This window comes from Peromyscus californicus, unplaced genomic scaffold (assembly GCF_007827085.1).
Source record: "Peromyscus californicus insignis strain IS unplaced genomic scaffold, ASM782708v3 Scaffold_4__1_contigs__length_199733344, whole genome shotgun sequence".
Lineage (NCBI taxonomy): Eukaryota > Metazoa > Chordata > Mammalia > Rodentia > Cricetidae > Peromyscus > Peromyscus californicus.
Genome location: NW_026294562.1, coordinates 50,894,928 through 50,922,685, shown reverse-complemented (window position 1 = coordinate 50,922,685; position 27,758 = coordinate 50,894,928). Strand labels below are relative to the sequence as shown.

The following is a 27,758-nucleotide window of genomic DNA, read 5'->3' as shown; positions in this document are numbered from 1 at the left end:
TTCCTTATTGCAGGTGGAAAGGAGATGCTCGAGGGCTGAAGGGACAGTTGGCAAAGCGCTTGCTTTACACATACAGAGACTCGAGTTTGGTCCCCAGAGTCCATGTTAAAAATAAAGTCCAGCATGATGGCGTGTGATGTTGTCCTAGACCTGGGGAGATGTAACAGGCAGATTAGACTTGCTAGCCTAGTCTACTTGGTGAGTTCCAGGCCAGTAAAAAGCTTCTGTCTCAAGGAGGAGGGGGAGGAAGAGAAGAAGGAAGAGAAGGAGAGTACCTGAGAAAAAACATCTAAAATTGTCCTCTACATGCATACACATACATGTACAAGCACACTCATACACATCTTTGCACCAATATGTGCCTGTGTATACATCAAACACATACACACACACACATGAAATAAAAAGAAATGCTTAAACATAGGCACTTCATGAAGCGGTGCCAGGAGCCGGGGTCACACTAGCGAAAGAAAGGCTCTTTGGTCTTTGTAGATTCTTCAGCTGGAAACAGCCTTGGGGATCTGAAAGGAGCCATGGTCATGCTGTTGAATGGCACCAGGACCATGTCCATGTTGTCCATTGTAAGGATTCTGGGAAAAGACAGAAGGACAGAAGAGGGGCCTGGAGAGCAGTGAGGGACTACTATGGTCTGAAAGGCCCTGATTTAGAGCCGCTTTGTATACGTAATACAGGGTTTTAAATTGGCATCTCTCCCATTGCTTAACCCAGACAGCCTTTTCTTAGGCTTGGGTGGCTTGCTTGTCACAGTTCCAGCAGGCAGTCTGGTGTCCATTTGCTGTCTCCCACACACCCAGGAGTGCTGGGGACACACACCAGGGTTGGGCCGTGTATGCTTTCTGCGCTGCTCCCATGTCCCTCGGGTGGGGGAAGTCACCTTTCAGGATTAGAGTTGGTGGGGGGACAACTAGAGGCAGAACTGACAGTTGGCCTGTCCACTACTTTCGAGTTGACTTCTCAATAGTAAGCATACACGTGGAACAACAGAATGGAAACAACGCACCCTCGGATGCAGTTTGTTCAGGTTAAAAGACACCTAGAGTCAAAGGGAAACATTTATGAATTGAAAAAGCACATTAATAACAAACCAAAGAGAAGCTTAAGAGTGAAGAGGAGGGGAAAATGGGTGTTCATCTTGGCCTAGTGGTTATGCCAGGGTCAAGGTCTCAGTTGTTTCATGTGGAAGCAAAGCTACCGTTGCAGAATTACTTCCATGTCATTGAAATGGGTATTCTGTCAACTATTCCTGGTCAAGATCATCTCTATCTTTCTGTGAGTGTCCAGGGGGAGCATTACTGGGGACTGGGATGTTGGTGTCACTGTCTGGGCTGGTGCTGTTGACAGGTCCATTGGTCGTATGGGCAGGTCCATCGGTCGTATAGACAGGTCCACCGGTCATATAGACAGGTCTATTGGTCATGTTGACAGGACTACCAGTCGTATAGACAGGTCCATTGGTCGTCGTATAGACAGGTCTATCAGTCGTATTGACAGGTCCATTGGTCATGTTGAAAGGTCCATTGGACGTGTTGACTGTGCTGCTACTGAACATGGTTGAGACCATGGTCATGTTCTGAAAGACAAAGGACAGGAAGGCATCAGTGTCCTCTGTAGTGAACTTCAAGAAAGGTAGTAACTTCTTTCCCTTCCCCTTTCCATGCCTGGGGTAGACTCTCTCTCGTTGATGCTGGGCTTAGTCACATGACTTTCTTTGGCTAAGGAGATAATAGTAATGGGGGTATAAGCAGAGGCCTGTGACATATTTGCCTACTGTAGCTTGATCTTTCTTGCTGCTCGTTGGAACAGAAAGCAGGCAGGACTGACCTGACGAATAATGAGATAAGTGACCCAGTTTTTTTTTTTTCCTATTCACAACCAGCTTGCTAACTGCCAGACACATGTGTGTGTCTATGCAAGATCACCCAACCAGTGGGTATCTCAGCAATCAACTGTCAACTCGGCAATCCCAGCAGATTAGAACTGCCTACTGCGAGGCCCAGAAGCTCATGAGCTAAGTGCCTGTTGTATGAGCTATTACATCTTAGGACTGGATTTCTGAAGTTACCAATGGATAAATGATATTTAAAGTAAGATTTAAGCCTAGCAACAAGTGACAAGTTAGGATTAGACCCACACAGAAAGGACTGTGTCTATACAACCCTGTGCTAAGTAAGACTGTGTATCTATTTATGTGTGTGTGTGCACAAGTGCATGGGTGTACATGTGACTGTGTGTACACGTGTGTGGAGGCCAGAGATTGACACTGTGTGTCTTCCTCAGCTGCTCTCCACTTTATTTTTGAGGCAGAGTCTCTCACTGAATCACTGGAGCTCAATGATTGTCTAGATTAGCTGGCCAATGAGCTCCATCTGCCTGTCTTTGTTCCACCTCCCATGACCGCCAGTGCTGGGGTTACAGACATATGCTGCAGAACCTGCCTCTTGATATGAGTGCTGGGGGATCTGAACTTGGGTCCTCATGCTTGGACAGCCAGCACTTTACTGACTGAACGAACCATGTCTCCAGCCTTTAGTGAGGCCCCTTGCCTACACTGAAAAGCTTCTAAAAATCTTATGGGCTTGGTCCCGGAGAGACCTGATCTCAAAATGGGTGTTGGTAGATTTAGAGAGAACACAACCAAAGATGAGGCTTTTGTCAAGTTGCAAAAGCCATAATCTGGTACACAAAGCATCCCCAGAGATTTTGAGGGACTTGCACTAGCAAAAAGCCCACTAAATAGGAACTGATGTTACTCAAAATACAAATACGATAAGGTAATTGCCCATCTCTCCAAAGATAGAAAGGTGGACTCTTTCTTATGAGAAAGGGAAAGTGTTGTTGACAGTAGCCAAGAGACTAGAGGTCAAGACCCCGGGGAACAGTGGGTTAGGGAGACGCATCCAGGAAGCAGAACAAAGTAATGGCGGGTCCTTCCTCAAAGCCGAACTGATTCCTAACCAAGGAACGTTCTCTGCCCCCATGGGGGTCATATTACTTCTCAGGATTAAATAAAAAAATTACTTTATTTGGTGTGTATGGGTGTTTTGCCTGCACTCATGACTGTACACTATGTGCATGCCTGGTGCCTGCAGAGTGCAGAAGGGAGCATCAGATCTCTTGGGATTGGAGTTACAGGCAGTTGTGAGCTGCCATGTGGGTGCTGGGAATTGAACCTGGGTCCTCTAGTCAGTGCTTTTAACCACTGAGCCATATCTCTAGACTGCTCCATAGGATTTTAGAATTTTATGGAGCAGTGACCATCCTGAGCCTCTCATAAGGTCTTTCTCTATTGAATGGGAGAGAGTATTTGACTTGTCTGGTTCTTGTCTCACTAGACTCTGTTGGGTATGTTAACAGAACTTGTTTTTATTATTATTGTTATTTTTTTTGAGACAAGAGTCTCATGTAGTCCAGATTGACCTCAAACTTGCTAAGTAGCCAAGGATGACATTGAATTTCTGATTTTCCTGCCTCTACCTCCCAAGTTCTGGGATTACAGGTATGTACTACCATGCCTAGTTCATGCAATACAGGAGATCAAATCCAGGGCTTCTTGTATGCCAACCAAACTCTCAGCCTACATTCTCGGCCCCCAAATATTTTTAGTTTCTAGGTTGCTGTGTCAAGAAGATCCATATTCTATTCCAAAACTGGACTATGGACTTCAAGCATGGTGATGGAACTGGATGGGATGCTTGGGACTCCTGGGATGGGGATAAACGTGGTTTGTTTTTTTTTTGTTGTTGTTTTTTTAGAAGATTGAATCCATCTGGGATCAATTGAAGAGCAAGTCATGTATCACCATACAAGTAGACGATACTCAGAACCAAGAACCAAATAAATCAGTGGTTCTCAACCTAATGCTTGGGCCCTTTAATACAGTTCCTCGTGTTGTGGTGACCTCCAACCATAAAATTATTTTGTTGCTACTTCATAACTGTAATTTTGCTACTGTTATGAATTGCAATATAAATATTTAATATGTGACCCCCAAAGGGGCCATGACCCACAGGTTGAGAACTGCTGAAGTAAATGCTTGCTGTTTGAAGGTATTTGGTTTTGAGGTAGTTTGCTATTCACCAACACTTATCTGATACACCCCATTCACTCCTCACTTTTCTCAAACTCTAGTCACCTCTTGCTAAACCTCTCCAGAGTAGGCTCTGATTCCTGGAATAAAGTCCAAAACTCACCTCAAAATGGGGCCAGCAGGCAGCCTGGCACCCAAAATGTGAGATCATACAGGTGATGATGAATTCCAGGAGGGCAAAGGGGAGGAGGCCCCCAGAGATTGCCTTCAGACAATCCTAGGGGCAGAGAGGAAATGGAGGCATTTCAGTCTTTAGGGTTGACTGGATGACAGTCTACATTTGTAGCTCTCCTAAAGTCAACGCCATATGCCTCATCTGGAACGCTGAAGGTCCCCTCTGTGTGTGGTGTTTTGGTGTAGATGCTACCTTTATGCATCTTTGCCACATCCATTCAGTGTACCTCAACTTCCACCTGTCAGCCACTGCATTTCTTTCTTGTGAACTTTCACGGCCTCAGGAGCCCACTTTACTGTTTATACCACAAGCCTGAAGCTCAAACAATCCTCTGGAGAGAAGTCTTCCATTGATGACTAGTAAGGGTTGGTGTGTAAGTACCCTAGATTCTTTGCCCTGAGTTCATGTTTACTTCTTCTCTCTACAAAACTACTTGTTTTAAAGTTTACTTCTGAGATGACCCCTAACTGTGATGTACCCTAACAAGTACCCTGACTGTGAACCTATATGAGGGGCTGGGGTCCTTACTGTGAGTTGGTGATGTACCAGTGGTGATATATCGTCAGATCTGCTTGGCTTTGGCTGTCTTAGCTTGATCTCTGTGGTCTTGCCTGAATGAGAGCTTTGAGAGCAGGACTGACCTCAGTGTGCTTCCTGCTGTGGCCTTACCATAGTGCATTGTGGAGGCAGAGTTCTAGGAGTACTTCTCCCCACTCTTCTCCTTCAGCAGAAGATGGGACCCCAGGATTTGGCTTCAGGCCTATTGGAATCTTAAATTTCTATTCTACTTCTTTGTCAGTTCATCCTGTTGCCTAGGGCTGGACTCAGATGCCAACAACCTTGCCTAGTTTCCTGCCATGTCCTGTCAAGGCCAACTTCTGTCAGTTAGATTAGGCTTCTTCTGGGGCCTACAGGGAAGCTCTCCTTGAGGACTGTCCTCATCCCTGTAGATAGGTCTCTTGCTCTGCCAGGTTTCCTTGGTCTGCTTGATTAGTCCTGAAAGAGGACCAGGTTGCAGCTTGAGACAAACAACCATATCTCCACCCCCAGACATTTGCCTCTTAATCTCAGACTCATCACTTGGTGTGAGGAACATTGTGATTGTCTTAGCAATTGCAGGATTTTGGAGGAAGTTATATAATTTATGGATCGTACTAGGATGGAATTCTGTTGCAATTCCTTCCTGCTCGAGGAACAACTGTGTAAGCTCTCTTAATCCTGAAGGACTGTTGAGACCCATCAGTTGTAATGCTCACCGTCAGTGAATTAACACCAGAGTTGGAAACACACAGATCTACAATGATAATAATGATGCCCAAAAGGGAGAAGATGGAACTGATGACATTCATGCCGATGTTGGTGCTCACCTGAAGGACACAAAGGGAGGGGAATGTCACAGCTCAGCATTTGGGATGGCTCAGGACATAGGACAAGAGGAGCAGGGCAGAAAGGAGAGGGCCAGGCTGGTTGGAGCAGAAGCCTGTTAGTTTACCCTGGGGTCGTGAGATAATGATTGCTCATGCCATGTCTCTTTAGGGCAGGAACCACCCATTGGGAGAATATCAACACCTGGCTAAGCAGCTGAGGGAGGCAATGAGATTTGGAAGGCTGTTTGGAGGCAAGGTGAGGTTGCTGGCCTGCTCTGCAGAAAAAGCAGGGACACCAAGCTTGCCCTGAGAAGATAAGGTGTGGTTGATATATTGGGCAGTTGTGCACCCCAATAAATTTATCTGGGGGTCAGAGAACAAAGCAGCCACAATATTAAACATAGAGGTTAGGCAGTGGTAGCAAATGTCTTTAGTCTTTAATCCTAGCATTCCAGAGGCAGAGATCCATCTGGATCTCTGTGAGTTCAAGGCCACATTGTAAACATCCAGGCATGATGACACACACCTTTAATCCCAGGAAGTGATGGCAGGAAGCAGAAAAGTATATAAGGCATGAAGACTAGGAACTAGGGGCGTTTAGGCTTTTAAAGCTTTTAGACTTTTGAGCAGCAGTTTAGCTGAGATCCATTTGAATGAGGACTCAGAGACATTCAGTCTGAGGAAACAGGGTCAGCTGAGAAGTTGGCAAGGTAAGGTTGGATGTGACTTGTTCTTTTTCTCTGATCTTTCAGCATTCACCCCAATACCTGGCTCTGGGTTTGTTTTTATTAATAAGACCATTTAAGATTTGTGTTACAGTAAGGACGCTGAGGGTAAGCCTGGGGCTGGAGCCTGGGTTGGCAAGTTTGGCTGGGGAAGATTTTCAGGTGTGAGGGCTCAGCTTCTCCATGTTGAGATGTCAACAAGCTTTAATTGTTTACTGCCTGTCTCTACTCAGTCTGCTTCCTTTAGTGGGGTTCTGGGGAAGAAAATAAAGAAGAATCAACATGTCATATCTGGGCTGAGTCTGGGGCAGCTGTCAGGCAAAGAAAGTGAAGCAGATACAGCGCAAGATCCAGGAAAGGCGCAAAGCTACACAGAGAAACCCTGTCTCGAAAAAAAAAAAAAAAAAAAAAAAAAGAAAGTGAAGCAGAGATTTCAATTAGAAGCCAGACATCCGAGCAAGATGGAGAGGCCCAGGAATCCACACCTATTGCTTGGCAAGGGCAATGGGTTCCCCAGAGGATGTAGGTGGTGTTTGACCAGGCTTGTTGGGACATTGAAGGACTGTTAGAATTCTGCCCTTACTACAGTTGCATGACCGCACATGCGCAGTTCAGGAGTTAAGCAAAGGGTCTTGTGTCTTATGTCATCAGTGTGCACTGGTGACTACGTGTGTGCGGTGTGGTCACACAATCAGTGCATGCGTGGTGTAGCTCCGTAAGCCCGCCTGTGCATGTTCACCAGGAATCCTTAAAAAGCCAGATGCAGACCCCACCCCCTCTCTCTCTCCCCACCATCTTCCCTCTCTCTGCACATGATTTCCTCCCCAGGCCTGGTTCTCCTCTCCCCCTCCCCCCATTCCTCCTAAATAAAGCTCTGAATACTGATACTGGGTTCTGTCGTGACCATGACCTTTCCACGAGGTAGCCAGTGCCATAACCAGTGCTGTTTACTGTTCATTTTATTGGTGCCGAAGACTCGAATAGACCATTCCAACCTCTTTGCATCTGGGGCTGAGCGTTGGAAACCTATACAGAGGTTCACTGGACCTGCGACCTCCCACTCCGCTTTTTTCATTTGGCCAGCTGCTGGACTGCTCTGCACACACCACATATGCCGCCAAGATTGGTGAGTCCCCCACCACTTCCCACAACTGTAGCCTGAGCTATATTCTTGCACCGGACCTCTAGGGGGTCCTCGGCTGTGTACCATGACACATTCAATCTTGATGAAGTTTTGGATGCTGTCTGGGCCCCTGGGGGGTCCTCTGCTACATATGCCCCAGCCCTTGCCCTTTTCATGATGATGATTGGGTAATTTATGCTGTTAATGCCAGTCCACAGACTACCTATTCTCAAGGACGCTTGAAATAGGAGCCTAGGGATCCTGTTTGTTATTTTAATTTTTAATTTTTTCTCTCTGCAGCCATGGGACGTGGGGGCTTCCTTCTCATGGTTCCATTCCTCCTCTGACAAATGCCTTAAATATCCCCAGATACCAGTAAATTTGGCTGTGTAACAGCAGCTTCAACCCTGATATTTCACAGGAATTATCTAACTTCTGCCAGTGAATGGGCAAATGAAAAGAATTACCTTATCCCCAAGCTTTCTACCTAAGCCCTGAACCCTTCTCCTCTCCATTTCTGATTCTTTCTCTGCCATGTGCAACCAATTCTGCCTATCTGACTTCCACTCTGCTCTCTGTTATTGGGCAGGCTCTCTGGTATTGGGCGGGATCTCCAGTATTGGGTGGGTCGCTTCTGCCCAACCCTGGCTTTCACCTTAACTCCTCCCACTCATTCTCAAGCTGCCCTGAGAAGTACAGATGGGTCTGAAAGCACGCTAGGATGCTTGCAAATAAGTTTATGATCAGGACCCACATGGGGATCACAGTAATCAGGATGGCTCTTTAGTCAGAGATCAGTTTATAACCTGCCTCCTGGTGGGTCTTCCTAAAGCTATCCTCAAGCCAATAGATTATCAAAAAAATTTTTTTCAAGACATGGAATAAAATCTGTCTCATCTTCCAGACCTCCCTGATATAAGGGCTAAACCTTAAGCACCTAGAGAGCAAGGCTCCTGACCCCACAGGCCAAAGTTTCAGCTGTGGCATTTAAGGTATACCAGGGGAGAGATGGAAAAGCCCAAGAACAGAATTGCCAAGTGCTGACACATGCTGTCCAACTGGCTCATGTAAGCCGCTGGATTCTTGTTTTAAGTGTGGGGGAATAAAAAGGCCATGTGGGCTAGTGCATACCCTGTCAGGCCTTCAATTGAGCCTTGTTCAAAGTGCCACCTAGAGAGACAACTGGTCAGCTGACTGCACCCAGGCACCGAGGGGCTTGGGAGCATCAAACTAAGTCCTCCAGCAGACCTCCAGGCTTGGCTATGGCTTTCAGGGAACCCAGAGCACAGCATAGAGGTGATCCGTTTCTTTCCTCCTGGACACCGGAGCCACTTACTCAGTCCTGGGGTCCCACCTCTCCTTGTTTCCCTATTGTTGGGGAAGAGAAAACAACCTTACCCACCTCACCAGACTTAATTGTATTTCAGGGTTACTTAATGGGAAAAAAATTTCCAACTAAGATAGGAGCTTTCACTTCATTGCTCCCTCCATGTGCTTCACTCCAGACTGTCAGCAGTGCTTCTCCTCCTCATGCACACAGACAGGGCCCTGTTCTCTGCCTTGTCCCTAATTCCAAAAGAATGGGTTCTCATCCCACAAGCTTTTCTCTTCCCAGTTCTCTCTTCTAATTAACTGCTCAGCTAATTGTTATAGGACCACCACAGAGCTGGACTCCAGGGATCATCAAGTAAGAAACTGTAACAGTTAAAAGGTATTTACATCCCCAGACCCAAAAGTGTCTGGGCTCTACAAAAACAGACTTTAATATAACCATCTATTACTGTTAAATGCTCTCAACAATTGATCACCTGTGTCTCCTGGATGCTAAACTAGTAAAGGAAGCAGGTGCCTTAAAATAATCTGTCTCTGATAAAGCTTATCTCAGGTTAAAAAAATTAAAAACATGTTCCAATCTCTCTGTCTCTCTTATTAACACTAACCAGTACAAGCAGAGTACCAAACACTACAATGGTCATCAACCCAAGACTTTAATTTTCTCATGGCTGCTTCTTAATATGTTCAAAATTTGTGTGAGCTCCAGAATCTGGCTTGAATCCATCTGGACAGGTTGGATCTGCTTCAGATAAGGGCAACCCAAATTCCTAGTCCCGGGACTCCCCTTCCCTCACCCTGGGACCTCCCTGAAGGTAAATTTTTTTCTCTAAGCTTTTCTCTGTCTCACCAGAATCCTGTCAGACACAAAAGCAGCCAGAGTGCCAAGACAGCAGACGACAGCCCACCATCCCAGGACACCTGTCTACCTCAGAAACCCCCTTCCCTCCCCCCCAAGAGCCAATCGACGCCCGCCAAGTCAGCTGGAAGCAGTTTTTCCGGGAGAAACAACGCCCCTATTCCTGTTAACTCACTTTTTTATAATAAGCAAAAAGTATGGAATGTTGGATGGAATTCTGCCCACAGTCCAGCTGCATGGCCACACATGCACAGTTCAGGAGTTAAGCAAAGGGTCTTGTGTCTTATGTCATCAGTGTGTGCTGGCAACTACGTGTACGAGGCATGGTCACGCAATCAGCGCGTGCATGGTGTAGCTCCATAAGCCCGCCTGTGCATGTTCACCGGGAACCCTTAAAAAGCCGGATGCAGACCCCATCCTCTCCCCCCCATCTTCCCTCTCTCTGCACATACTTTCCTCCCCAGGCCTGGCTGTCCTCTCCCCACCCCCCATTCCTCCTAATGAAAAGCTCTGAATCCTGATACTGGGTTCTGTTGTGACCGTGACCTTTTCATGCAGTAACCAGTACCATAACCAGCGCTGTTTATCATTCATTTCAAGGACAATGTGAGATGACTTGATGTTAGGGAGTTGAGGGGGTGCTCCTTTTGTAAGGGAGACCCAGGTAGCAGAAACTGGACTTGCAGACCAGGGATTAGGAATCTGGAAATGCTTTTGTGAATAGCCCTGCCCTTCATCTACCACTTTCCTTAAACACAGAAGCCATGTAGAGGAAATAAGGGGAAGGAGGTCCTGGAACCAGCTCTGCATTTATGCTGAGGCTCCATAAGGTTGCAGCTCAGGTCAATGGACAACCATGCTCTTCTCTGGCTGTTGAGATGAGGAATGCCACTTCAAAGGTACAAGGGGACAGAGGGACCTGTACCTTATGGTCGGGGCTACAGTTGTTCCAGATATACTTGTTTATGTCCAGCTAATGAAAAAAGTAGGAAATACCTTGGGGAGATGACTGAAATACAAGTTCATCCCCATTTGGCCCAGGTCTGGCTTTCTGTTTAATGCAGAACACTCCTAGGTTATTGCAAAGCAAATTTTCATGGCTTTTCCAAATTGCTAAATGCTTTTTGTTTGTTTTATTTTGTTTTGAGATCTGATTCATTATGTAGCAGTAGCAAATGCAGTTGGTTTCAACATAGCTTTGGAACCAGAGAATTCTGGACTTAAATCCCAGCTCTGTCACATAGTCCCTGTGTGATTTGAGGCAAAGCCTGACTTTTCTCTTGTGACAGGACAAGAGAAAAAGATTCCTCCATTTTGTCTCAGCTGGAGCCATCTTTAATTTAAGCCCTTCCTCCCCATTTTCTACCCCTATCATGAAAAGTCCTGCGGAAAGAACCTAACCTTGTGCTAGAAACCCAGGGTCTTGTTGCTTGCAGTGGTCTGGGCCTCTCTGATACCCCATCTAAACTTCCTTCAAAAAGTGTTATCTGATTTGTCATCTCTGGAGGTAACCCTGGTTAGGGGGCCTTCTGTTTAGGACACAAAAGAAAGGCTGGGCATGGCTGCTGATCCAATGTCTGGGATCTATGTGAGATCACTGGACTCCCCCAGTGTGTTCAGATGTATGAGTGTGTGGTGGCCATCTTGGTTGTCTTTGCTATGTGCCTCTCTGTGTGTCTATGTGCTTCTGTCAGTTCTGTTTCCCTGTATTGACCAGTGGCTTTCTCTGGTGTGTGACCCCCCTGCCTCATGCTTAAGACCTGTGACCTTTTGTTGGGGATCTGAATCCTTTTAGCTCTGCCAGGTTGCCCAGTGAAACCCCCAAACCTCTGCCTGTCTCACTCCCAGAGCACTCTCTTGCTTTGTTGTTTGACTCCTAGACCATGTGTGGAGGTGGGGAGGAGGCCTCTCATCCAGGGGCCCCTGCCATCTCAGCAGAATGCACACATCAAGGGAGAAATAGTTCCCCAAGTTGTAAACTTCCTCCATTCCCTACCCTACTTGCTCTAAATAGTCCTGGGGAAAGGGAAGAGATTCCCCCAGGCCTGTGCCTGGTGAGAAAAGAGGAAATTATGTTCCCTTTCAATCAGTGATTCACATAATTGGAGAACTTAAAACCCACCATTCTCTGAGAAAAGCAGAAAAACTGCCTCTGGGTTAGGTGTGAGGATTGCTGCCAGACAATGCAGCCCAGGAAGAACAGATTTTCCCTCTGTCTAACACTGGCCAAGGGTACTTTAAACAATTTTCACTAGAAGGATTAAAGACAGCTGCTAAAAGAGATTGCCTTTGTCACCCAATTGGCCTCAGATATTAGAAAAAAGTTAGAAAAGTTAGAAAAAGTTAAAGGTATAAGTAGGTCCCAGTTGCTGGAGGTAGATGAAAAGGTGTTTAACAATAGGGAGCCAATTGAGAGATGAAACCTTTTGCATAAACTAAAAGCCATTGTCACCCTCTCTGATAATGATATGCAGTTAGACTTACAGATACCCAGCAAAATTTTGGTGTTCTGCCTTCTTCAGAACAATGTCTCCTATCTGAAAGTCCTGCCCCCAATCAAAAGATACAGTTGGACTATCTCTCAGATTTAAAACAAAGATTCCCCAGGAGTATGGGCAGAAACCAACCTCCCAGGACTGGCCCAACCCCAAGTTCCTATAATTGTCCAACTAACCAGTTCAACTACTTCCATCCAGATTAAACAATACCCAATGACCCTGGAAACAAAAAAGGAAATTGCAGTCCATTGTTGTAGAATATTATTTTAAGGTGTGTTACTTTTGTTTATGTTGTATTTATTTAACTCTGTGAAGCTGTGTTACTTTGCCTGTCTAAAATGTCTGATGGTTTAATAAAGAGCTGAATGGCCAATGGTGAGGCAGGAGAGAGAAATAGGCAGGGCTGGCAGGCAGAGAGGATAAATAGAAGGAGAAATCTGGGAGGAAAAAAGAAGGGGCCAGAGCAGGAAAAGGACTCAAGGGGCCAGGCACCCAGCTACACAACCAGCAATGGAGTAAGAAAGAAAGATATATGGACATAGAAAAAGATAAAAGCCCAGAGGCAAAAGATAGATGTAATAATTTAAGTTAAGAAAAGCTGGCAAGAAGCAAGCCAACCTAAGGCCGGGCATTTATAATTAAGAATAAGCCTCCATGTGTGATTTATTTGGGAGCTGGGTGGCAGGCCCTCAAAAAGACAAAGAGCAATAAAACAAGCAACAATAATTTGGTGCCCAATGTGGGGCTCGAATTTCCATAGTGCCTGAGAAAGCTTTAAAAAAAAAAAATAGAAAAGAAAAAGGACATGGCTCCTTTAAGAGGTAGCGCTGTTCAGCTAGCAGCACTAAATAAAAACAGCAACCTAAGTAAAAACCACTTGTGGCAATGCAGGTACCAGCTTCTTCAGCTCGGAAGGTTTAATGCAGTTCTTGCTCATGAAACTCCAACCAAACCTCCAACCTGGCAGTGAGTTTTAGGTTTTCACGACCCGAGGAGCAGGCAGAGCCAGATGAGAGCTGCATGTGGAGAATCCAGGTGTACCTTAGCAGTCTAAAGTTTGCTTCTGTGGTCAAAACAGACTAGAGATATGCAGTAAAAGATATCCAGATGGAAAAACCTCTGAATAGGTCACAGTGCGTTTAATAATGTGTGTAGGCTTAAGAAAAGAAAAGGGGTATAGTCACAGAAAAAAATGAGTAGTTTATAAAAAGAAGTCTTTAAAGAGAGAGTAAAAGGAAAAAGCCATGTAGGATGGGAAATACATAGGGAGTCTGGATCCTGTGTAGTAGTGTGTTGATTTTGAATTTTTTGCATGCTGACAATCAAACAACAGCTGCTGGCAGACATGGGCTTGTGGACAGGACTGCAAAACTGAACCAACCTAGATTCTTTATGGCTGTCTTAACTTTAAAAAAGAAGTCAAAAATGTATTTTTCAAATGGAAATAAAAAAATGCTTTGGAGTTTTGGTCCCACAGAAGATGAAAGGCTATTGATTCAGGGTTAATATGGATCAGGTTTGATCAGGCAAGACCTCCTGAAACTTGACAGGTGATATCTATCAGCAAAGGCTACTGCTGGTCTTCCCAGGACTTGGTCATTATCTCAAATTTTCTCTCTGGGACCCTAAAGATACTTCATCCACAGACAGCAGGAAGCAGTGTGGAGAACACGATGCTCATAAGGGTGTGGGTGGTTTTTGGTTATTTGGTGGGTTATGGATGTTTGCTATCATTTAGGAGAATATAGTATATTGATACAAATTTAAAGTTATTTTTGTTACACTGTATATATGTTTCTACTCTTATTTAAAGGATTTTTGTATATTGATAAAAATTTAAGGTTATATTTGTTACAACATATTGTATATATGTTTCTATTCTTGTTTGAGGTATTATACCTGTGCAGTTTATTTTAAAATGTAAGGTAAAATTCTAGTTTTTGAAAGCTGTTATTATAAACTATATAGGATAATCAGGAAATGGGTTAGTGGTTAGTTACTTATAACAATCAAAATTGTAGATATGTGAGGTATGCTTTCCATATCATATAGAGATATATTTTAGATAGATAGATGGTCCTTCAAAGACCTACAGAATAATGGTATTTAGAATGTTTTGTTAACATAAAGTTTTTCATGACAGTGAGACACATCTGTTCCTGGCAGTATCAATTTATTTCAGAAATGATGGGCATTGAGGAAACTCCTTATGGAGTTTGTATTCATTGTGGCAAGGTTAGCCAACGGGCAAAGAAATTGTTCTTGCTTTTGCCTGCTGACAATGTGCTGTGCAGCCTAGACATTCAGGACCCACAGTAAAGTGAGTGTTGAAGTTTGCCAAAACAAGTCAGGACAGTCCTTCAAAATCTTGCTTCACAGAAGAGTCTATCAGATATTCTGCTGGATACAGAGGAAAGTGACTGATGAATTTTGCCAAAACAAGGCAGGACAGTGCTGTGAGATAATGCTTTTGTACACTGATTTAATAAAATGCTGATTGGCCAGTAGCCAGGCAGGAAGTATAAGTGGGGCAAGCAGACAAGGAGAATTCTGGGAAGAGGAAGGGCTGAGTCAGGAGTGGCCAGCCAGACACAAAGGAAGCAAGATGACAAGGCAGAACTGAGAAAAGGTACCAAGCCACTAAACATAGATAAGAATTACGGGTTTACCAAAAAAAAAAAAAAAAAAAAAAAGTTAAAGTCGGGCGGTGGTGGCGCACGCCTTTAATCCCAGCACTCGGGAGGCAGAGCCAGGCGGATCTCTGTGAGTTCAAGGCCAGCCTGGGCTACCAAGTGAGTCCCAGGAAAGGCGCAAAGCTACACAGAGAAACCCTGTCTCGAAAAACCAAAAAAAAAAAAAAAAAAAGAATTATGGGTTAATTTAAGTGTAAGAGCTAATCAGTAATAGGCCTGAGCTAGTGGCCGAGCAGTTATAATTAATATAAGCTTCTGAGTGATTACTTTATAAGCAGGCTGTGGGAATGCAGGGGTCTGGTGGGACTGGAGAAACCTTCCAACTACAGGACAGTCCAAAATCCTGCTTCATAGAAAAGTCTGCCAGATACTCTAGGCCTGTAGGCTGAAGATGGCTGCCCCAATGTTGCAGAGGAACTTTGGGTGACTGTCCAAGCAGCCAAATGTCTCTGTTGTTAGATAATATTACATCCTTCTGGGTCTTTGATAAGAGTTGAAGACTAGATAGTTATAGTTGCAGTTTTCTTCAGTTATGATTGAAAGTAAATTATGTATAAAACTGTGGAGTCACTAAGAGGGATGGTGGAATGCTTTCTCTGAATTTGTTAAATATGAATAGACTGAATATTATAAATTAATTCTTACTTGATAACTGTTTTTGTTGTATATAGTTATACTATGTTAGAGTTAAAAATCTTTCTTTTTAGACAAAAGGAGGGAAAATAGGCAACAATAGTCCATATTGCCTAGCTTAGGGAGACAGGCATCCTGGTACCCTGCCAGTCACCCTGGAACACACCCCTCCTGCCTGTGAAGAAGCCTGGGACCTCTAATTATAGGTTTGTCCAGGATCTAAGGAAAGAGATAAGCAGGTCAAGACCATCTACCTCACAAACCCATGCACTCTCATGAGTCTGAGTCTTCTAGAGAAACAGGTGTATACTATCTTGGTCCTGAAAGATGCATCCTTCAGCCTTCCATTGGCAGAGGTAAGTCAACCAATCTTTGCTTTTCAGTGTACAGACCCAGAGGGAGGTTACAGTGGGCAGCTTACCTGGACCAGGTTGCCCCAAGGATTTAAAAATTCTTTAACCCTGTTTGATGAGACACTAAGTGCTCATCTCCTGTCCTTCTGTCAGAGGTTTCCTGGGACCATACTTTCACAATACGTTGATAACTTCCTTCTAGCCTCTAAAACTAAAACAAAACAAAACAAAACACAATACCCCCCCCCAAACCAAAAACCAAACCTCAACATAAAATATATTGTAAAAAATATATTGAGGGACTGCCGTAAGAGGTACAGACTGTGGGCTACAGAGTGTTGGATAAGAAAGCCCAACTTTTTTTTTTTTTATGTCAGAGGCTTCCTATCTTGGCTACCAGTTTGGGGGACGCAAAAGGGGCCTGTCTCAGAGTAGGATTGCTGCCATCCTTCAAATCCCAACTCCAAAGACTAAGAGACAGGTTTGAGTGTTCCTAGGTGTGCCTATGTATTGATGTCCCTGTATAGCAGGGTTTGAGGAAATGGAAAAGCTTCTATACACCAGAACAAGGGGTGCATTGAGCCTCTAATCTGGATTGAGACTGAACAACAGGCTTTTGAGGCTTTAAAAACAGCCCTGACTTCGGCTTCATCCTTAGCACTTCCAGATCTTTCAAAACCCTTTCATCTGTTTGTCCAGGAAACAAAAGCACTGCAAAAGGGGTTTTAAAGCTGGGCAGTGGTGGCACACGCCTATAATCCCAGCACTCGGGAGGCAGAGGCAGGTGGATCTCTGTGAGTTCGAGACCAGCCTGGTCTACAGAGCTAGTCCAGGACAAGCTCCAAAGCTACAGAGAAACCCTGTCTCGAAAAACCAAAAAAAAAAACACCCCAAAAAACAAACAAACAAACAAACAAAAAACAAAAAACAAAAAAACCCCAAAAAACCAAAAAAAGGGGGTTTTAACTGAAACTTTGGGTCCATGGAAACACCTTTGACATACCTGTCCAAATGATTGGACCCTGTAGCCCTAGGATGGACCATCTGTCTAAGAGCTATGGTAGCTACTGCTAGTCTAGTGAAAACAAACAAAAAAGTTAACTCTGGTCAGACTTATGCTCACAGCATCCTCCCCCCTCCCCTGCAGCTGAGGCCCTCCTCCAAAGAATACCAGAACTCTGGCTATCTAATGCCTGTGTGAACCAATAGCAAGTCCCTCTCCTGGACTGTCCTCGAGTATTGTTTGAAAAACCCATCACTATCACTCATGCTACTCTCTTGACTGATAATGACCAGCAGGTACTCATCCATGACTGTCTCCAGGTGATAGCCCTCTGAAAGATCCTGATGCAATGCTCTACACAGATGGAGGTAGCTTAATTAAAGATGAAACCAGGTTCATGGGGCTGCAGTAATTATTTTAAATGAAATTATTTGGTCCCAAAGCAGGTACCTCAGCCCAGAGAACAGAACTGACCAATCTGCTTCTACTACCACACATGTCCACGTATGATCTGTAGAGAAACAGGGCTTCTCATCACCAGGGGAGAGGACATTGAAAACAAAGAAAAAAATCTTGGTCCTCCTAGAGGCTATGTGGCTTCCTCTATAAACTGCTATCTTCCACTGCCAAGGACATTAAAAAGATGACTCCCCTGAGGCAGGAGGTAGAGCCACTGATCTGGCTGCCAGAAATGTGGTCCTAAGACCAGTGGCACCTATTGATATTCTGTTGAATTCCTGTGATATACCTTGACCTCAGACTACATGGTACAGCCAAGAGGAAACAGAGGATGAAAGCCATAAAAAAGGACAGCTTGAACCCACAAGTTGGTGGAGAACACCAGAGGGAAAGATCATTCTCCAAGAAGCAACCGTCAGGATTCTGGTAACTGGTCTTCCTCAGGCTACTCATCTGGGGTCCAAAAACTCTGAGTTGCTCAAACCAAGGTGTGTTATACCTCGACTGGACAGCCCGGCGTGGGATTTCAGTCAAATGCCAGTTTTATGCTCAAGCAAATGCAAAACTGAGAGCCCTTATCCAGGAAGGGGTCCAAATGAGAGGCCAACACCCCAGCGAACTCCGGGAAAACAGACTTCACAGAGCTCTGGCCTGCAAGGCGAGGAGGATACAAGTACATGCTAGTTTTTATACATATCTTTTCCAGATGCGTAGAAGCATTCCTTACCCAGACTAAAATTTGTCAAATAGTAGCTAAAAAGCTTCTCTGGGAACTAGTCCCCCAATTTGGCCTCTCTCCAGCAATGCGGTCTGACAATGGCCTGGCTTTCATAGCCAAAATCTTCTAAGTAATATCTAAGGCTTTAGGTACAGTTTGGAAACTTCTTTGTGCATATAGACCTGATAATTCTGGGCAGGTAAAATGAATAAGCAGGACATTTAAAAAACAAAGAAACAAACAAAAAGCCCTAACCAAACTCTCTTATAGTCCAGCGAAGGGTAACTAGACATCCTTCCTTTGTTTTGTTTTAGGTCGTGGGCTCTCTGCAACACACATAGGGAGGGATTCACTCCTTATGAGATTTTGTTTGGAAGGCCTTCCCCACTGCTTCCCCAGCTCAGAGACCAGCAGTTGGAAAGACTCTCTAACCATTCCTTTTTCAAGTCACTACAGGCCTTCCAATCCTTCATAAAGGCTATCCAGTGGACTATCAGAGAGACCCAGCCGACCTCCAAGTCCACCACCAGCTTCCCCTTGTTCAAGTCCAGTGATACTGTCTGGGTCAAACAGATAGCCAAAGGGGCTCTGAAACCAACTTGGAAAGGACCCTACACGCTGATTCCCTCCACTTCTATGGTCATGAAGGCAGTGGCATTATGTCACAGCCCACCACACCCAGGAAGGCAGTGGCATTGTGTCACAGCCCACCACACCCAGGAAGGCAGTGGCATTATGTCACAGCCCACCACACCCAGGAAGGCAGTGGCATTATGTCACAGACCCACCACACCCAGGAAGGCAGTGGCATTATGTCACAGCCCACCACACCCAGGAAGGCAGTGGCATTATGTCACAGACCCACCACACCCAGGAAGGCAGTGGCATTATGTCACAGCCCACCACACCCAGGAAGGCAGTGGCATTATGTCACAGCCCACCACACCCAGGAAGGCAGTGGCATTATGTCACAGACCCACCACACCCAGGTCAAGAAAGCAGAAGCCACTGATGATGATGATGCCAAATGGACTATCTGCAGACTGTGGCCATCAAAATGAGGGCTTCCCTGGGCCCTGGCCCTGTACTCCCTGCCTCTTTGCCTCCTTCCGAGTCTTGTGTACTTGAGTACAGGGTCATAGCCCAACCCCTACCACCCTCAGGTCCAGACCTGGGAACCAAGGAGGAAGACAGATACAGGGGAGGTGACAGCTAGAGTGCCTGCAGACCAGCAACCCATACTCCATCTTGACCATTGCTCGCTGATGCCCGCTTAAATGTCTGATTGTATTGGAGAAAGATGTGAGAGTTTGTCTTTTGAGATAGGAATACAGAGTTTAAAATTCTATGCATGCCCCGAGCCTGGGATCCCTAGTTGCCAAGAACAAGGGAGTTTCCATTGTGAAAATTCAGGTTGTGAAACAGATTGCATTAACAGTGGGGCCCATGCTTTAAATTTCATGGCAAATTATGTAAAATAAATATTTATTCAGTCAAATGAATGGTCCTTAGGGCCAACTCTACTGCTTTAAGACTCATGGGTCATCAAAGAAATGGCATCATGACTTACCAGGCAGCTGCTGGGATCCTTTGCAGCCCAGACTGAGAGGAATCCAGAGATGATAAACTACATAGACATAAAAAAGTGTCTTTAATTTCCAAACATCTTGTTTCCCAGACATGTAAATCTGTGAGCTTTTGTTTGACATTATCATGGTTCCAAACTTTGAGTACTATGTATGTGGCACTCGGATTCCTAAGTCATTCATTATTACCACTGTCTGACTAGGTCTCCTCAAACTCACAGTGGGCCATGCCATTGTTCAAACTCATTCACTGCTGACACTGTCCTATTCTTGAATATGATCTTAACCTGGGAAGTTAGGGGCAGGGTAGCATGGTGGTCATTGTACTGAGGCTGGGAGAGAGGACATTGGGGCTCCTGTTTCATAACATCACTAAATTCATCTAGCTGTGCTCCTAGACCAGCTTACGAGTCCTAACAAGAGTAAAAACAAACCCTGTTTTCAGAGTTGTCCTCTCTGAATTACTGCTAAAGCTGGTTCCCTCTCATCCGTAAAATGACTATTGTTGTAACAATAGTTCCTACTCCCATTACTTTATTTTATACTACTGAGGATAGAGCCCAGGCCCTTGTATGTGCTGGGCAAATACTTTACCACTGAGCCACATCCCCGGTCCTTTCTTTCTTTCTTTAGGGATCACTGAGATGAAATGCTTCTAAATGGCCAAGTGTACTACCCTTGTACAGTCAGGAGAGAGCTCTGAACTGGATGGTCCAAAATCCTAAAAAAATAAGCTCCTCCTAGATCATTGAGTTCAGAGACTGAGACCCAGGCCCTCAGGAGGGGCCCCAAAGCCAGCTGATATGACAAGAGAGTGGAGCAGAACTGTCTGTGCTTCAGTGGTGCCTTCGCTGGTCGATGACATGAGAACCTGCCCAGAAATTCCAGCAGCTCTGAAAGTTACTAGAATTAATAAGACAGTATAGTTATTTCGTCAGATAGAGCATCAGTGTGCAGATATCAATTGTTTAGCTGGGGGAGTGGTGTTGAGGCAGGCTGATCTCTGTTAGTTCATGGCTAACATGGCCAACCTGGTCTATAGAAAATTCCAGGCTAGCCAGGGGCTGCTACCTAGTGAGACCCTGTCTCAAAAAAAAAAAAAAAAAAAAAAGAAAAAGAAAAAGGGCTGGAGAGATGGCTCAGAGGTTAAGAGCACTGACTGCACTTCCAGAGGTCCTGAGTTCAATCCCAGCAACCACATGGTGGCTCACAACCATCTGTAATGAGATCTGGTGCCCTCTTCTGGCCTGTAGAGATACATGCAGGCAGAACATTGTATACATAATAAATAAATAAATCTTAAAATAAAAAGAAAGAAAAATGTCAACTGCATAGTCCTAGCCATCAATGAGCAGTTTGAGAATGTGCTTCAAAACTTATTCATACAAGCAAGGAAAAATAATTAGGGAATAATGTAAAACAGTCATACAAATTAAACAATATCTAATTTAAGTGTGTATATGTGTGAGTGTCATGGCTCAGGGAGCCCTGTAAAACACAAGCTCTGAAAAGCTTAGCAGTTAACAATCGCTGTGGGGAAAGAAAGGATAGGCCATGGGCCTAAGGGAAAAATCTGCTATTATTCTGCTAAAGGAAAAGAGCAATATGACTCCTAATGACATACTGTAAATCCATAGATCAGAGCCTCAGTTAACCCTCCTCAGAGAAGTTTTTTCTTGCAGTAGATGCAAGTTAACATAGAGATCCAAACTGGACAATGTGCAGAGCGTGAGAGGCTTTGGAGCACTCAGCCTTCGGTGGGACATCATCAGAGCCCTCCTCCCTTTAAGGCTCAGGGACCTTTGTGGAAGAGGAGGCAGAAAGATCGTAAGAGCCAGAGGGGATGGAGGACCTTAAGGAAAGAGTGTCCTCCAGGTGTGGCCGGACTGAGGAACATGTGAATTTGCACAGACTATGGACGCACTCACAGGACACAAGTTCAAGGCAGGAGGGATCTCTGCACCGAGAAGCGGGAGTGGACATGGGGTCCCAGCCTTAGCAAAGAAGCTATTTGTAGTTGCCACCTGTTGGCACAGGGCAAATCAGTGTTCTCCAGTGAAGTCTCACTGGGTGTACCAACCACACCTCAGGGAGTCCCTATGCACAGGAGGAGTCGGCCAACACAAAACAAACTCTTTTTTTTGGGGGTGGGAGCCTTTTTGTTTCCTTTTTGGCATTTTTTTTGTCTTACTGTTTTTTGTTTTGATTTTCATTTTTATGGTGTTTTTTTTTTTTTTTGAGAGAGAGAGAGAGAGAGAGAGAGAGAGAGAGAGAGAGAGAGAGAGAGAGAGGTGAGCATTGTGAAGTTGAGTGGGTAGGGAGGTGGGGAGGATCTTGGAGAAGTTGGGGGAGGGGAAAACCATGACCAAAATATATTGTTTGAAAAAACATTTTTAAAAGCCACTTGCTGGAGGAGAAGAAAGTCTTTAGCGGAGTGTCTTCAAGTTTTGCGAGTAGTTCAGGGGACGTAGGTTTTTTTAGTCATCACTCATGTGGGCATGAGCTTTTTAGTGACACAGCTGCCTGGATATGTCAGAAAAGCATTCCAAGATCCCAGTTAGCCTGCCCCTTGATGGGCCTAGAAGAGTAACCTATCTCAGCAGGCACGATCTCAGTCTTTGCCCAGTTTCTGCCGTATGAAAGACCCTAGACCAGCAGCTCACTGGACTTTTCCTGTTGTTGGATGTACCTCTCCCTTTTCCTGGCAACCCAGGCTTGAAGGCTCTGCTTTTTTTCCTGATTTTTAAAATCTTGCTATAAAAAGCTCCTCTTAAACTCATCCTTTATTGCCTGTGAATTTCATCCAAGTTTGCTAGTAAGTAGTCACTGAGCCAGTGGAAGTTTTGCATGACCCTGAGTGACCTGCACCTTAACCTCCAAGTTAAGCCCCTCAAGAGACCATCACTGTCCTTCTTATATACACAGGGCTGTGCTTGCAAATGTCTGCCACCTGCTGGTGAGGTCTCTACACAGTAGGAGAAGGCCTTTATCATGACTGTTTATCTGCAACCGTCAGTTTCCTATCACCAAATGGTTGCACAACTTGCTTAACTAATTCCTGGAAATTTTGCAATGCTCTTATGAATGGGAAGCAGATGCTGTGTACAGCATGAAACTCTGTAGACTCTAACTTATATGTATTAGGGTATTAAGACAATGTACACCAGGGATTAATATTGCTCGAAGCATCTGATGCTGGAGGAAGAGACTAAAGCTTGCCTCTGCCAACTTGTCAGGTCACTTTGCAGGACAGACTGGAGCTGAGGCAATGATGGGTCTCAGTGATGGATAGGACCACACCCTGACCATAACTGCTTAGTTATGTGTACTCCTTATCTTCTACTTAAACCTCAAAGATGGATTTGGGGGAGGTGTCACTGGGTCTCTTTACTTGTTCCTCTTCTCATTGTGGCCACAGTGAATTCATCATCTTTCTTTTCTTTTTTGCTATGACCTGTCTCTTTAGTTGGCTCATTAAGGGTGGGTGGTAGAGCCTGGCTTGTTAGTGCGGCATAACCCAGGCTCTGACCTTAAAAACTCTGATAACAATATGGTAATGAATGTTTGCAGCCAAAACCTCCTTATAGGCAAAAAGTGGTGTTGCCAGGGTGTAGGTGGGCTCTTCAGTCCTCAGCAGTGCCTGCAGACTTCAAAGCTGTAAGGGTTATTACATGGCTGGGAGTAAGGTTCAAGGGTCTTTTCACCCCTTCCCCCACTAGGTCCTTCTGATCACCTAGAAAGGAGGCCACATGGCCTTGTACTCACAGACAGTCCTCCCCAGACCAGGTACCCTGATAACCCCAGCACAGTAGCACTCCTGTATAGTTCAGGGTTGAATGCAGACACAATATGAAATAGGCCAATGATGATCTGGATGCCCTGTGGGAAGAGCAGGGAGGAAATAAGTGAGAGAGCAGAGCTGGGCTGCAGGCTGCTAAGTTACACTATCACCCCACCTGTTCTCAGAGCCACTTGAGGTATGATTGGTACTGGGGTTCACCTAGACCAACTTCTGGACTAGACCAATATCTCTGGGTGGGGTCTGTTCCAGGTGTTTTAAAGCTCCCCAGGTGGGACCAGTGGGTACCCTGGGTAATAAAAAGGGTAAGACAGTTCAGAGCAGTTTCTTTTGAACTTGGATTTCCAAATGCCTTTAAATAGTTGGCCACCAGAACTAACACACATTCACCGGTATTAGTAGGATAAAAAGCATAATTCAGAATTACGATGTCTATGTAACATCACCATATCATCTTCCCACATACAATTAAAATCTCCTTTGGTGCTTGGGATCAGCATTTGGATTGCTGAGACAGTTTTGCAGACTTTAGTCTAAGAGGTGACTCTAATAAATTGGGGATACAAACGATGCTCTCTGGTCTTTGCCCAATCAACTTATCTATTTCTGCAGATAGACAAAGAGGGAGGGGTTGGGTCTGTATTAGCTCATTTACTATTGCTGAAACAAAATACCAAATGCTGGGTAATTTGAAAAAAAAAAGAGTCTATTTAGATCACAATTTTGGAACTGTCAGTTTAAGCTGCATAAGGCTGGCTCTGGTGAGGGCTCCCTTGGCTGTGTCACTGTGTGGTAAATAGTATAGTGATGACAGCACATGCAAAAGGGAGAGATTATATAGTGAGACAGAAAGCCAGAGGGGTTGGGGCTAGTCTTGCTCCCATGAGAGCTATCAAGATTCTACAAGGACTAGCCCAGTGACCTATACCTCCCACTAGGCCCTATCTCTCAGGTGCTTTCTGGTATCTTTCAACATCACCACACTAGAGACAAAGCTTCTGACATATATGAAGCCTTGCAGCACATAGGCTAGCCATATCCCCATTAGAACAGGATTTCTTTCTTTTTTTTTTTTTTAGGTTTACTTGTTTATTTAAAGTTTTTTTTTTTCATTTTACATACCACCCACTATTCCCCCTCCCTCCCCTTCTCCCTCCCCACCACTCCCTATCCCACCTTCACTCACTCCTCACAGGGGGTAAGGCCTCCCTTGGGTATTCAACATAGGCAGGCATACCAAGTTGGCACAGGCCCAAGCCCCTCCCCCCTGCATTAAGGCTGAGTAAGGCATGGCACCATAGGGAATGGGCTCTAAAAAAGCTAGTTCATGTACTCGGGAGGAGTTCTGGTCTGATTGCCAGGGGACTCACAAACAGTTCAAGCCACACATCTGTCACCCTCATTCAAGGGGCCTAGTGCGGTGCTATGCAGGCTCCCCAGCTGTCAGTCCAGAGTCTGTGGGCTCCCACTAGCTTGGGTCAGCTGTCTCTTGGTTTTTCCCATCATGATCTTATCCCCCGCTTGTAGAACAGGGTTTCAATGAGTTCATCTCCTTCCTGAACCTGCCCTTGTCCTCTTGCCTCTAGGAGGGTCACAACCACTCAAAGGAAGCTGGGTCATCTGTACTCTTTGAACACCAAAGCTATGCAGATGTCTTCATGGAGATTGCCAGAAGGTACAGTTTATAATAGCTACTAGGAAATAAATCCCCCCTCTTGGTCTTTGAGAACCGGGTCTTGGTCATCTCTGAATCTGTCTCCTCATAGAGTGTTCTCCATGCTGAGTGAGTGCATTGAGATGGAGAACTTGCTATAAGTCAGTCATCCTGCAAGTCAGTCATCTTACTAGGCGTTGGCTAGCATCTAGTGGAGCATAGGACTGACCTCGTTTCTGCCTCAGAAAAGAGAACGAAGTTGATCTTTTCAAGGTGTCAAATGAAACTAGAGAATACAGGAAAGAGGCAGGAATACCCCTGGTGGGAGTGGAAATCAGCAACCTCAGAGAACGTAGGATATAGAGGAGCTTACTAGCTCTTAGGACAGAGAGGCAGCAGCTCAGGCTCTAACCCACTCGCCTGGGTTAATAGTCTGTTTTAGTGAAAGTGCTGTTGATCCTCGCCCCTGACAGCTAGGAAAGGGATGGCTGGTCAATTTTATAGCCTCCCTAAAAGCCCATGGAATGAACTGGGGAACAGAGGGACACAGGGTGGGGCGGCCATTTGTGGGGTTGTCCCAGCCAGACCTAGCCTTTAGAAGCTGCTACCCTCCTTTGCCCTCTGAACCCAGGGGCATCAGAGATGGGCTTATAAAGCCGGAGAGATGATATCATACTCACCCCTAATGTTCTGACTTCTTCATTTATGAATTTCTTGGGATGAAATTCAGAAAAGGGCATAGAGGACATGTTCCACTGTGGATGGTTTGATGTCTGTGTTGGTCCTGGGACCGTAGTTATTTCTGGTGAGCACTGCACATCAGCCGTTCCCACTGAGTATGGTAGCTGAGTGGGCTGGGCCTGCAAGCCTGTCATTCCTGCTGGATGCTGGACCACACAGTATGGGTTCTGTGAGTTTCCACTCCCTGTATACTGGAGCGTTTTTGCTTGTGCCTGGTAAGTAGTCCTTTCCAAAGGCTTCCTCTGGCTTCCAGGGGCCATAGCATATGGAGGCTCGGTGACATGGGCATTATCTGGGTCATTAACAGCAGACACACTCTCCTCTTTGTTCATGATGTAGAGCTGCTACAAAACACACAAGATGCAATTTCCACTGATAAATCAACAATCCATCTTATGTCTATTGATGTCTTCACTAAAATGCAAGTTAAGTGTCTTTGTTTCCTGGGAGTCCATGTTTTTGGGGATACAGTATTCAAATGAGCTGGGCCTACTTTAAAATCTAGGTCTCTTAAAAATTATTTAACTTTCTTTTTATGTGTATAGGTTTTGCTTTCATGTATTTCTGTGCACCATGTGTGTGCCTGGTACCTGAAGAAGCGAGAAGAGGGTGTCAGCTCCCCTGGAACAGGGGTTACAGATGGTTGTAAGCTGCCATGTGGGTTCTGAGAATTGAACCACGTGGACACTTTGTTGGCTTATGTTCATCTATATTTTAACTGCTATTTCTAGGAGACTGCAGAGTCTGAGGGTAGCCTAACCCTTCATAGCACATGGTTTCCATCTTCAGTGTTTGAGACTACTGGATGAGAACAATGTGGCCGTGGTCCCCACTTGACCTCTGATAAGGTAGATCTGGAGGATGTCTTAACTTTCCTGTGCTGATGAGGAAGGATGTGCGGCAGGAGGCAGGCAGCCTCCTTAGCACATTAAAGACTTGGGTAGAAATATTGCCCATTTAGATGAGGAAAAATCCTCACCTATCAGCTTCACTCCTTTTTAATCTTATTGCACATAAACTGTACACTCCTTGTTGGCAGGATGTCAAATGCTACAGCACAAAATATTGTGAACCAGATTCTAGCAATATGCAAGTGGGAAGCTTTCTGGCCACTCTAGATGACAAATACAAGTAAATCCATTCCAGTGCTCCACAGTGCTAGCAGGTCCCAGAGGGAGGAAAACACCCCGAAAGGCCGACATCAGCCTGACTCTAGTGCTGGCCGATGGACTGGCACTATTTACTACTAATCACCCAGATAGTGAACCCACAGGCAAGGTAGCATCAGGGTCCAGAGATCAGACAGCTCTGAGTCTGCTTCTCAGTTTCTGCTTTTTATGACCTGCAAGTGCAAGAGCATTAGCTCTGTTTCTCATCTGTGAAAGGTAGATGTCGATATCCTTGGTGATTTCACTTCCAGCACAGGAAAGCACTCTTAGCAGCCATCCATAACAAAAAGGCTATCCTCTAAACCCCACTGCCCCTAGACTCTAAGCTATTTTATTTCCAATATTAAGTCAAATGGATCTTCAGGTGTGGTCTCTAGGTTAGCAGTGCCTGCATCACTTGGTAAAACCTCAGTTCACTTTCCAGACACCCCCAGTTTGTCTTCTACTGTGCCTCCTAGGTGACGCTGATGGTGGCAAAGTTTGAGACACCCCAGTAGCACAAAAAGACTCCCTGGTTGGTAGAATGCTTACCAAACATGCATAAAACACTGGGTTCTACCCCCAGCACCAAAGAAACTGGGTGTGGTAGCACATGCTTAGGGTCCCAACACTTGGGAGGGGAAAACAGGGGATTCAAAAGTTCAAGATCATCCTCTGCCATGTAGTGACATTGAGGCCAATCTGGGATACACGAGACCCTGCCTTGAAGCTAACCCAAGAAGACAACAACAGCAATGAAATACCTGTTAAGTAGGGTCTGGAC

At 45.1% G+C, this 27,758-nt stretch overlaps 1 protein-coding gene across 1 annotated transcript; it reads right to left on the bottom strand.

Annotated features, from left to right (window-relative positions):
* Positions 1-1,258: 1,258 nt before the first annotated feature.
* Positions 1,259-26,160, bottom strand: Ms4a18 (membrane spanning 4-domains A18). Its single transcript, XM_052760097.1, has 6 exons — positions 25,766-26,160; positions 23,398-23,511; positions 19,617-19,673; positions 5,540-5,650; positions 4,212-4,325; positions 1,259-1,591 (listed from the first exon to the last, which is right to left on the bottom strand). The coding sequence occupies exons 1-6, from the start codon at positions 26,156-26,158 to the stop codon at positions 1,259-1,261; spliced, it is 1,122 nt and encodes a 373-aa protein (XP_052616057.1). The 5' UTR covers positions 26,159-26,160.
* Between the last annotated feature and the right edge of the window lie 1,598 nt (positions 26,161-27,758).